The sequence below is a fragment of the Olea europaea genome, chromosome 4, assembly GCF_002742605.1.
Source record: "Olea europaea var. sylvestris chromosome 4, O_europaea_v1, whole genome shotgun sequence".
Taxonomy (NCBI): Eukaryota; Viridiplantae; Streptophyta; class Magnoliopsida; order Lamiales; family Oleaceae; genus Olea; species Olea europaea.
Genome location: NC_036240.1, coordinates 564,496 through 576,922, shown reverse-complemented (window position 1 = coordinate 576,922; position 12,427 = coordinate 564,496). Strand labels below are relative to the sequence as shown.

Genomic DNA, 12,427 nt, shown 5'->3' with positions numbered 1-12,427 from the left:
CAACTCTTACTTCACTGCTAAATATCAAAATCCTCGATAATGAAATCCAATTTGAAAAAAAATAATTATTTAACAAAAATTCAACTTTAAACAGAATGCCAAGTGATTGACAATTAAGGCATAACTTATTATAAACACTATATTATCAAATATAGGATTAAAAAGGAACAAAGAATTAAAAAATCCAAAGCGGTAAAACCGACATCCAACACAGCTCACCCAGTGTAATAATCCCTCGGCAAATAGACGTCCTTTACTGGGCCAAATTGTCCAAATTGCCTCTTCAAGTATTCTGGCCTGCATACAGAAAATCAAACTATTACTAGTGAACCATGGATGACTCTAAAGTGAAACTGACCAAGCAAAAAGCTACCCTGCTTTGTAAGCTGAAAAATTAACAAGCAGAATGGGGACACAAGCACCAATACAATTCAACTCCTATCTTTCCAAGAAAATAATCATAAATACGTAATGTCTGGACAAGAATATGTAGTACAGAAAGAGCGAGAAGCTTCATAATGAAGAGATTTAAAAAAGGGATCCAGCCAATAAAACTGAAATTCTCTGCTACTTTTTTTACCAAAATATACAGAAGATAATAAAGTTCGAGCATTGCATCGAATATGAAATATAAGACCTTTCAACAAAAAGATACCTCAAAAAACAAGATTAACAAAATAACAAGAAATAAATGCGACTGTATCACGATAATTAGTAGGTTTCAGGCAATTAACAAGCCGAAAACAGTATTCCCAGCTCCATTTGAACACGGAACAAAAGCAAAGAACATTGTGGGTTATATCTTCATATTAAGCAAGACGAAAATATACGACCAAGTAATGCACTAATGCTTACCGACAGTCATGGCGAAGGTTGCGAACTAAAAGACTGGTAGGAGCATCTCCTCTCCCACGGCCACCGTTGCGTCCTCTTGGGCTGGGGCTCCTCCCTCTTCTACCATAACCTCTAGGAGGTGATGGAGTATAACTCCTACCTCTCATCTATAGAAATTATTTAGATCCAGCTCAACAAAAACATTTAAGAATCCATATTACAATAAAGGATAAAAAAGTGATAGGAAGAATACAACCAAAAACAATGTAATCGAGAATTTCAACAAACAATATAGAAGAGACAATACATGTATGAATAAATAACAAGCCATCACTTCAACAAAAAGGGAATGACGGAACATCATGATGACAACTAATCCATCATTAGGGAGTAAATATAAAAAAAGGAAAAAGAAAGAAGATATATCTAATATTCTAAAGCTGATTCTAATATCATTAATATGCAGTTGGTAAAATACCAAATACAAGATACAAGGTAAGAAAGAAAGGATTAATTAAAACACATCACAATGGACTATTTCAACGTGCCGATAATAAAAATTCCATATATAAATACTAAAATTTATTGCACTATCTCACTTGCAAATTTATATGGTCCTCAAAACTCTCCGGGTTTATAACAAAAAAGAACTAAATAAGAAAAATAAAAGAAAAAGGATTGCGGGCATCAAAGCCATAGCTAATACATAAATTGCAATAGTAAAAGCTTTTTAAACCTTTCTAATAATCATCAATTCGTTCTTTATAGCTCACATACCATTAATTCATAATTTCATTAAGAAAAAATAAACAAATAGGCATCTTAAATACTGCTCGAAAAAGAACCAAAAAATTTATTAAATAAAATGGAAATTCAATTAGAAAAGTACGAATCTACATATAAAAGTGAATATGATCTAGTAAGCAACCGTATGCACTAACGAATACCCTAAAATCAAGAACGGGAAATCAAACACACGCACACACACAAAATAATATACGAAATTGATGAACAGGAAAAAGAAAACACAGATCAGATCCAATAATTAAGAAAGAGCAACAGAGATGATAAATCCTAAGATTTTACTACAAAAATTTCTACGAATCTACAAATGAATAATGTAATACCTGAAAACGGCAAGGAACGAGTACCTGAACCTTAAGGGGAGAAAATCTCGAGACTGCTTTCTGCGGAGAATACTGATTAGGGCAATGCATTGGAACAGAGCGCGTGCAGCTATTTATACTAAGATTAATTTCAGTAGTGCCCATTGAACTATTCACTTATTGTCAACTTGGCCACTGAACTTATAGATTATCCAAACTTATCACTGCACTTTGGAAATGTTACATTCAAACCTTTAATTTGTCGATAATTTTGAACATGTCTGCATACGAACTCTTAGAATATAACTAAATCTATGTTTGGATTTCACATATAAATTATTTACAAGTACTCAGACTTACTTTTTACTAACACATTTCAAAAACTCACATGTTCATTACTATTTTTTTTTTTTTTACTTATTTATAATTTAAATAATTTGTAAACACTACCCAACACGTGAATTCTAACGATTTGATCAATTGGCACATGAACACACAGGGTTTTCAGTTAAAAAATGAAGGAATGTCCAATTAAATTAGTCAATGAAATATTTTGTAAAATTAGTGATGAGTTTGAAATAGTTTAAACTTGCATGCTAATTTAAGACAAGTTTTGTGATTATCCCTTTTTATACAGAACTGATGTTTTCTTCATTGCAATATATTTTTACTGAAAATTGAAAACAATTGTTGCAAGGAGCTAAAGAAGGGCAATGGAGGAGCAATTCATACTAAGAGTACCACCAGCAGTATCGGAAAGAATTGAGCGTCTTCTAAACGACCCAACATCTTCAGACGACAAGTCCTTGGATTTGAGCTTTTCTGGTATTCAACAAAAAATTACCCTATCTCCTTTTGAGAAATGGCCTTAATTCGTTCGAGTCTCGTGATTTTATTTTTTATTTTTATATTACTCGTTTGCTCTTACAAATTCTTTATATTTGTTCAATCGGAGATACCAATTTCAAGAGATGATGGTATTTTTTATTTTTATTTTTTTAGTCGTTGAATATAAAAATGCACGATCAAGCTTCAATTTTTTGAGCAAAATGTATAGCACTAACTGTTTTCTTATCATCTTCTAGCATAGACTATATACTTCCGATTGCTGGCTATAGCTTTGAAATATTGAACCTTGTGGGTTGATAATAGATAATGCGGTCTAAATTCGGTAGATTCGGGTTTCCGAATTGAAATCCTAAATGTGAAAGAAACTTCAGAACCCTACCTAGAATTCAATAATCTTTTAGTGACTAAACAACAGTTCAACTCATTGCTCCCTTTGGTTCTTCTTGATCGAGTTAAACAAAATACAGGATAGGAAAGTTATTGATGCAGAAGCGTGTAATTTGTTAACAAACAAGAGAGAACGGGGTGTATAGAAGAGAAGAATCGAGGACAAAGGAAATCAATTTTTATTCATATAATCAAGGTTATGAATTACAATGATAAAGCCCTTTATATATAGTATCAAAATAAACAAATAATCCAATCTAATTAAATCATTATAATTCATATTAAACTCTGTATTAAAATTCTATCTTTACAGAAATTTGTCGGCACCATTCTGCTTCTTTTTTCCTTTGCTTTATAGAAGCAGAGACGTCTTTCTAAAGAAGAAAAAATGATGCATGTCTCATGTAGAAAAGATTTCGTAGGTATTTATAGCAAAGGTCAATCTTGGGATACTTGAGAGTTTTGCCCTAGGCACTGAAAGATTATTTAACATTCTTTTCTGTGCTGAAAATTTGTTGGCAGCCAATCTTCCTTTTTTCCTTTGCTTTAGAGAAGTAGATACTTTTTTCAAAAGAAGAAAAAAAGATGGATGTCTCGTGTAGAGAAGGATTTGTATTTATTTATGGAAAAGTCCTATCTCGATTAATGTAGCAAAGTAGTTGCCATTATTATGGCATTTTGCTATTATTTCTCGAAAACTTTGTGTCTTGCTACGACTTTTATAATTCTGTTGTAATATTTTCAACTAATCTGTTGTTAATTTTCCTACGGATTTTGTATTTTCCATGGTTATACTAAACCTCATGTAATCTGTAGATCAACAATGTTTTCTATTATTTTTTCAGATTTTAAATTTGGATTTGTCTATATCCCTAGATTTATAGACTCATTTCTAAGAGTTATCATAACCCAACAATTTGTTTATTGGTTTTTGGTGATTATCCTGAACCCCTTAAGTCTTAATCCTATTAAGTCCCTATTTGGTGTAGATTAAAATCAAATTTTTAGTAGATTGTTAGAATTGTTTCCATGCCTCTCAATTGAGAATTTCTCCCCATTAAATAGGAATTTTCTCCCTAGTTACCGTCCTAAATTACAGCCAAAACATTTCTATCAAATCTCCCAATTACATCACTTTCATATTTCGTATAAAAAGAAATAAAGTCTATTCTATATTTACAATATAATCATGTGCATACTATGTGTGATATGTTGTAATCCCCCAAAATTGATGCTGATCGATCAAAAAGCATCAATTTGTCGACCATAAACTGAAGTCGATGGTGGCCGAGAGCCTTGGTAAATATGTCAGCTGTCTGAAGATCCGTAGAAACGTGAGGAAGTGTAATAACTTGTTGGTCAAATGCATCTCGTATGGAGTGACAATCGACCTCAATGTGTTTGGTTCACTCATGGAATACCGGATTAGCAGCAATCTAAACAACGCTTCTGTTGTTAGCATGAAGTGGAGTAAGAGTAAGTTGATGAAAACCAAATTCACCGAGTAAGCCCTGAAGCCACACAATCTCAGGGCAAGCGGAGGACATAGCTCGATATTCAGACTCAATGGAAGACTTTGAAACATGATTTTGCTTTTTACTCTTCCACTAGATAAGTGCATTTCTAAGAAACATGCACCAACCAGTAAATTGACCGTCGAGTATCCGCGTAACCAGTCCACTCAGCATCACTAAAACTAATCAACTGTAGGAAATTCCTAATAGGAAAGAATAAACCTCGACCAGATGGAACCTTTAGATAACGAATGATACGCTGCATGGCTGCCACATGAGAATGTATAGGAGATTACATAAATTGGCTAACTTGTTGGACTGCAAAAGAGATATCAGGCCTTGTTATCGTCAAATAGTTCAAACTTCCCACCAGTTGTCGATATAGCAAAGGATCGGGTAAAAGATCTCCTTCTGCCTAGCGAAGCTTCAAATTGACCTCCATAGGTGTGAGAACTGAGTTGCCTGACCCAAGTTTAGTAGAAGCAATTATAACTTAAGTATATTTGTGTTGATGTAACAGTGTGCTTTTAGAAGTGGAATGCACTTTAAGGCCAAGAAAATACTGCAATGGACCAAGATCTTTCATGTGAAAAGAAGTTTGAAGATGTTGCTGCACTTCCTCAATTAACTATGAATCAGAACCTGTAATGACAATATCATCCACATACACTAGAAGAACCACAATGCCAATATCAGTCTTTCTAAGGAAGAGAGAGAAATCATATTGACTTTGGATAAAATTGAAATCAAGGAGATTAGTGTGAAAAATATCAAACCATGCCCGTGGTGCTTGCTTTAAACCATATAATGACCGCTTCGAATGACAAACTTTAGAGCATGAGCGAGCGAATAGCCCAGGAGGAGGAGTCATGTATACTTCTTTCAATTCTCCATGTAGAAAAGCATTCTTGACATCCATTTGTTGAAGTGACCATTTTTGGGATGCAGCAATGGCAGTGATAGTGCGTACTGTAGTCATCTTAGCCACCGGTGCAAATGTCTCCTCAAAGTCAATGCCATACTCTCGTTTGTTTCCAAGTGCCACCAAGTGTGTCTTGTATCATTCGATGGAACCATCAAAGCATAGCTTCTTTGTGTAAACCCGCATCCAATAACTTTTACCCATTTGGACATGGTACAATGTCCCAAGTATGATTATCTTAGAGAGCTTGAAGTTCTTCATGCATAGCTTGCCTCCAACAAGCTTGGCTAATAGCCTGAGAGTAAGATTTGGGGACAGGAGTATTATTAGTCGTAGCTTGGAAGGCAGTATGTGAGAAACCATACTTATCTGGAGGATAGGTGACATGATTGGAGCGTCGAAGTACAGGCTCCGGAGGACGATGCTCAGGTTCAGAGTCAGTCTTTAGTTCGAGATCAGGGGAAAGAGGCAGTTGGGGACGTCTTTGATATTCAAATCCTGGTTTAAAGCGTTCAATATGACCAAGGCGTAGCATTAAAAGTAGGGAGAATGACAGAAGTAGAATCAAGAGTGATACGAGATTGGAAGAAATATTGATTTTCAAAGAAAATCACATTCCGAGAAATGCGTAGCTTATTAGTGTCCGCATCATAACACAAACCCTTTATGAGTAGGACTATATCCCATGAAAACACACTTAGCCGCTTGAGTTGTAAGCTTGTGACATTTGGTGGGTGGTAAATGAACAAAGCAAACACAATAAAAAGTATGTAAAGAATGATAGTCAAGAACATTACCAAACAAGCGAGAGTTAGGAGAATCATAATTCAAATTGCGGGAGGGCAATCTATTAATCAAATATACAGCCGTAGATAAAGCTTCTACCCAAAACTTAGAAGGCACAGAAGATTCAATCAATAAGGTACGAACGATATCTAGGATGTGTCGATTTTTAGGTTCTGCGACACTATTCTATTGGGGAGTATAAAGACAAGAGCGTTGAGGAAGGATCCCCTTTATTTTGAGATAGTCCTGAAAATCTTTCGACATATATTCCCCCGGGTGTCATAACGTAAAATTTTATTGTTAGTGGAAAATTGGGTCTCAACATAAGCAACAAAAGTGTGAAAGATAGAGAAGACTTCGGCTTTGGAGTGGATAAAATGCGCCCAAGTAAAACGACTATAATCATCAATGAATGTCACAAAATACTTGTATTGAGCATGTAAAATAATAGGACTGACACTCCAAACATCAGTATGAATAATATCAAAGCAACTAGAGGCACGACAACCATGATCAGGAAAAGGTAGAATTTAGGTCTTACTAAGTTTACATGTAGTACAATCGGGAGATAGATGAGTAGAATCTATATTACCCAAATAACCTTGTTTCACAAGATAAGTCAAAATAGTAGAATTGGGATGTCCTAATTTCTTATGCTAGACATTAGAGTTCTCAATTACAGCAGTATGAAGTACTAGGAATGGAAAACTAGAGCGAAAACAGACGTCCCACTTTAGGCCCCTTTACTTTCTCCGATGCTTGATCCTCCACAAGGCAACCATCACGACAAAATGAACATTACAGTTGTTATCCGCCAATTGTCCAACAGAAATCAAACTTGTAGATAAATTAGGAGATACAAAAACATTGTTATCCCCAAGTTTCCAATCACAGTTATTAGTAACATATTATCATTGGCTATTTCTATGTGTTGCTTACCCTCAAACTTTTTAACGTCGTGCAAGTTATCCGTATTCCTAGTCATATGATTTGAAGCAGCGAAGTCAACCAACCAAAGAGAAGAGAGTAAATTTTTCTTACCTTGTAGTCCCAGATCGGAGAAGGCAGACATGATCATCTGATTCATTTGTTGTATCATCTCAGGTGCGAGGGTAGAAGAGGAATTGCTTACTGAGGTTTGATCGCCAAATGAGGTAGACTGAACGTTAGCTTGAAAGGCTTGAGCCAGGCGATTCTGAGGTCGTATCCGATAGTCCTTCCTTGCATTAATTACAGAATGTCTTGTTACAATGCTTGGCAATATGTCCAAACTCTTTGCACATGTGACATTGCGGCTGATGTTTAGATTTTCCTCGTCTCTGGGCAGTATAGGCCACATTAATAACCTCAGAGGACACAATCATTTGTCCCATTGTCAGTTGAGTAGCGAGACGTTCTTCACGTAATAATTCTCCTAGACAAATATCCAATGGTGGAACATGATTATGGTTGAGTAAACTAGACGTAACTGTTTTGAATTTCGGTTAGAGCTTCATAAGAAATTGATCCCTTTGATTTTCTGCTTGAATTTCCTGTAGTGCAGCTAATGCTTCTTTAGGAGCCTTGAAATGAATTATGCTGAAGTATTCGCTCCATAGATTAAGAAAATCAGCATAAAATTGATCAATCGGAAGATTACCTTGATTGTATTGTGCAATTTCTAATTCCAATTGGAACTTCCGTGCGGAGTTTCCTTGATTGTAATCACATCTTTGATACTCCTACATATCCTTGGCCATAGTGAATGAACGAAGATTGGATATCATATGAGATTCGATTGATCCCAAAATCCATGAGATAATACGAGCATTTGCACTTTCCCATTGTTCTTTCCCTTTTTATCCTCAAGACTCGTAGATGACCAATCCAAATGTCCCCAAAGTTCTTTGCCTTTTATAAACATTTTAAACTGAAACTCCCATGTGGAGTAATTTTTTCCATTGAAACGGATGAGAATATTTTCCATCGACATCATAAATGCAGCAATCCAATACAATTCCTCTAATTAGACAACAACATTAATATGTTTACTACAGTCCAAACAGTGGCCCAACAATAGCCCAAAAGAATAAATTATAGCCTAGGCAACAATAGGTGAATGTCAGCAGCCCAAAATGTAACCTAAGGATAGAAATATTGGCCCAATTAATGATATATAATAGCTACCCAATACGTAACAATAGCCCAACTGAACAACCCAGTAGTATAACAACAGCCCAAAACAAACGAACCTGCAGATCGATCGTCACTTCCTCATCGATTGTCACCTCGGCGAATCTGGCGCCTACAAAAGAAGTTTCCCCACTCTTCGTCGTTGTCTATGCCGTTCACAAAAGAATGGCAAACTGAGAAATCGTGAAAAAATTGACTCTCTCCAAAAAAAAGCGAACCGACCAAAGTTCGGCCAGGAGAAAAGGAGGCCAGAACACCAAAAACAAATTGGTAAGATTTCTGACCGATTCTGCAACACCTAGAAATTTTACAAAAAATTGTAAAATCAAAGGAGACTCTGATATCATGTTAGAACTGTCTCCATGCCTCTCAATTGAGAGTTTCTTCTTATCAAATAGGAACTTTCTCCCTAATTATCGTCCTAAATTACAGCCAAAACATTTCTATCAAATCTCCTAATTATGTCACTTTCATATTTCATATAAAAAGAAATAAAATATATTCTATATTTACGATATAATCATGTGCATAATGTGTGTGATATGCTGTCAATTTTGATAAAAGTTGACGAAGTGTGTGGTAGAAAAGTTGTGGACCTCGTAAAATATGTGATTAAAATTAATTGTTGAATTTGACTTGAAATTAAAATCAGATATTAATCAGAAACAAACAAGGGCTAATTCTTCTCCCATTGTCTAGATACACTGAATTCTTTGGCCTGTTGTATTTTTAGTGACTCTTTTGTTCTGGGAAAGATTTGGGTTTTTACTATGCATTTGTTGAATCCCTTGTAAGAGTTGTTTTAACTTCAATTACACCTTTTATTATTTTTTGCAGTCTTGTAAATTTCCATGGATTTACTGATCTGTTGTACAATTTGCCTCTCCTCCAACAACTAAATTTCTTTATTTTTAAATGATGCATGTTCAGTGTATTATTGAGTAATGAGAATTATGCAAGTGAAACGCCACTTTATTAATGACTTTGGATTGAATAGTATTATTGCAGCTTATATGTTCATTTATCTTCCTTCAGTTGTTGCATTTCTTTTTAATTTATGCATGTGCTGCCCTAAGCTTGCAGCTTTCACCATAGTATCATCCAAGAACTTGTAAAATGCATTATGTACAGTCTACTAGATATCTTTTTCAGCACTATAGAAAACTGGCCTACATTGTGATAAATCATTAATGTGGCTAATAAACCTGCGAAGAAAAATCTGTAATATTAGTAGGAAACATAGTTTGGAAGTAAGGAGTGTGAACTAGGACTTAGAACATATTGTCATGCTCAATTTATAAGTCGGATTAGTTAGTAAGCCAATGATTAAAGAAATGAACTTTGTCGTATGAGCTTCAGGTTGTTTGTGAACAGCAGTTTGGTTACTTATATTGGGTTAGGATTGGTTGTATAAGGAAACCTTTGGAAAAAAGAAACATGTGTGAACAGCAGCAGCAGTAACACGACAAGAGCTATCTTTTTTTTCTTTTCTTTTTTTTTGAAATTGGTGAAAATACTAGAACTGAATTTTCCGGGTGTGAACAGTACCCGTGAATGGTAACTTTTTTTTTTTTTTTTATAATATACTAAGGAAGAAATTGCTGCCACAACAAATTCTTTTTTTTGTGCTGTCCTAGGATTTTGGAGAAATTGATCAATGATTTGCATTTATCGACAGAGGGTGCGTGATTGTGGTAACGGCCGGAAGAATTTTTGGAAAAATAATTAAAAGAATTTAGATGAAGAAATATTACTCAAGTTTAGCTCTGATACCAAATTTGATACAGCACCAACTGGACAATTAATGGAGAAATAAAACAGATTTATAAAGAAGATGGAATTAAGGGGGAGAATGGTGGAAGAATAAGAAAGTAGGAAGAGAAATTTGGCCACAAGCCACCAAAAGTTTTATTCATTCATCAATTGTCTTAAATAAATAACAAATCAAATATAAATAGCAAAACAAAACCGTAAAGAGAACGGGCTTAGGTCAAACCCCTTATTCAAGCTCAATTACATAAATAAGAGTCCAAAACATATATAAAGTCCAACTAGAAAAATAAATAAAATGGATGATGTCCTCATCATCATCTTGACAAGAGATCATGAATAAGAGATACTCAAGTTTAAAGGATTCTTAGCTAAAGAATTTGATATTGAAGATGTAGGCAATCTCAGTTACTTTCTTGGTATGGAAGTGGCACGATCGAAAAGAGGAATCATAGTCGCTTAACGAAAATATGTACTGGATCTCCTGAAGGAAACAGGAGTGCTTGATTGTAAACCTATTGAAACTCTTATGGATTCATCTATTAAACTAGGAGTAAGAAAAGATAGTGCACCTGTGGATAAGGGTAAATACCAGAGGTTAGTTGGAAATTTATTTATCTTTCCTACACTAGACTAGATATTAGTTTTTCTGTCAGTGTGGTGAGTCAATTTACGAATAAACCAACTGCAGAGCACATGGAGGCTGTTTTCAAAATTCTAAGGTATCTAAAGATGACTCTAGGCAAAGGATTGTTCTTCAAGACTACTTAAAGTAGAGAAGCTGAAATCTTCACTGATGCAAATTGGGCCGGGTCTATATTTGACTGACGATCAATTTCGGGGTACTACACTTATGCCTGGGGAAATCAAATCACTTAGCGAAGTAAAAAACAATCTATTAAGTCTCGAAGCAGCGCAAAATTAGAATTTCGAGCTGCTCGTGGCATTTGTGAAGTAATATGGTTGAGAAGGGTCCTTCAAGAACTAAGTATTCCAATTACAGATCCTATGAAGATATATTGCGACAATCGATCTACCATCATCATAGTGAAGAATCCACTTCATCACGACAAGACAAAACATGTGGAAATTGATCGGCACTTTATCAAAGAGAAAATAGAGTCTGGGGATAATATCTCTACTTTACACTCCAACATACAAACAGATTGTCGATATTCTCACTAAGGTAGTACTAATAAAAACATTTGAAGAATTCATTTCCAAGCTAGGCTTAACTAATGAACTAACTTTTATAACCTAGCTTGAGGGGAGTGTGGAATTCCTGATCTTTTGTCCCAATTTCTAGGAAATCTTGCAACTGTAAATTAGTTCCCAATAAAGGGATGTTATTTTTATCGATTCCCATTCTCAGGCATTTAGTTAGCGGAGTATTTTAGGAAATTAAATTTATTATTTTGATTTAAGGAAGTGATTTATTCCTTCCATTTTCCTATAAATTGTACATACTTTATCATTGGAAACGTGAATAAGAATTACACGTTCTTCGCTATTCATGTTTTCCAACCGCATCCTATTTGTTTTATAATCTTTCCTTTAGATTTGTGCTCTTAATATTGGGACTGCTTGTTCATTTCAGATGATGGAAGAACTGGCTCGTTTTTTATAGGCAATGACCAGTTCTCTGCATCACTCTTGGATCTTCCCACTGTTGTAGAGTCCTATAAAACTTATGATGACAGTGCGTTGATAAAAACTGCAGACATTGGTCAAGTATGCTGGTCACTGTTTGTTAATTATTTTCAACTCTCTCATACATCTGCTTCAGCTGTAACATGACCGTGTTAAATTTTTGAGGTGTGGCAGATGATAATGGTGACAGAGGATGGTGACAGTGTTCCAGACACTGTGGAGTACAGACACGGCCTTACCCCTCCAATGAGGGATGCTCGAAGGCGAAGATTTCGCCGGGAGCCAGATTTAAATGTGCTAATTCCTAAATTTATTGCCTTCAATTGTTATTTTATCTCTCATTTGTTTGTCCTCTTATTGAATGTGATGTTGCTATAGCTCATTCAATATCATCTGCCCTGATTGTTTCTGAGGCACTTCTAAATTACTCCGTATGA

General features: G+C 35.1%; 2 protein-coding genes across 3 annotated transcripts; one reads left to right on the top strand and one right to left on the bottom strand.

Annotated features, from left to right (window-relative positions):
* Window positions 1–37: 37 nt before the first annotated feature.
* LOC111394017 (serine/arginine-rich SC35-like splicing factor SCL30A) lies at window positions 38–2,105 on the bottom strand. The gene is made up of 3 exons (XM_023019808.1): window positions 1,962–2,105; window positions 856–1,001; window positions 38–297 (listed from the first exon to the last, which is right to left on the bottom strand). Exons 1-3 carry the CDS (start codon window positions 2,103–2,105, stop codon window positions 216–218), a joined length of 372 nt encoding a protein of 123 aa, XP_022875576.1. The 3' UTR covers window positions 38–215.
* Window positions 2,106–2,474: 369 nt separating this feature from the next.
* LOC111393173 (transcription initiation factor TFIID subunit 7) lies at window positions 2,475–12,421 on the top strand. 2 transcript variants are annotated; one of them, XM_023018570.1, is made up of 3 exons: window positions 2,475–2,765; window positions 11,938–12,071; window positions 12,156–12,421. In XM_023018570.1, exons 1-3 carry the CDS (start codon window positions 2,654–2,656, stop codon window positions 12,366–12,368), a joined length of 459 nt encoding a protein of 152 aa, XP_022874338.1. In that variant the 5' UTR covers window positions 2,475–2,653; the 3' UTR covers window positions 12,369–12,421. The 2 variants fall into 2 exon arrangements, with proteins under 2 accessions (XP_022874338.1, XP_022874340.1); XM_023018572.1 differs by having other exon boundaries at window positions 2,500–2,765; window positions 12,165–12,421.
* Window positions 12,422–12,427: the final 6 nt, after the last annotated feature.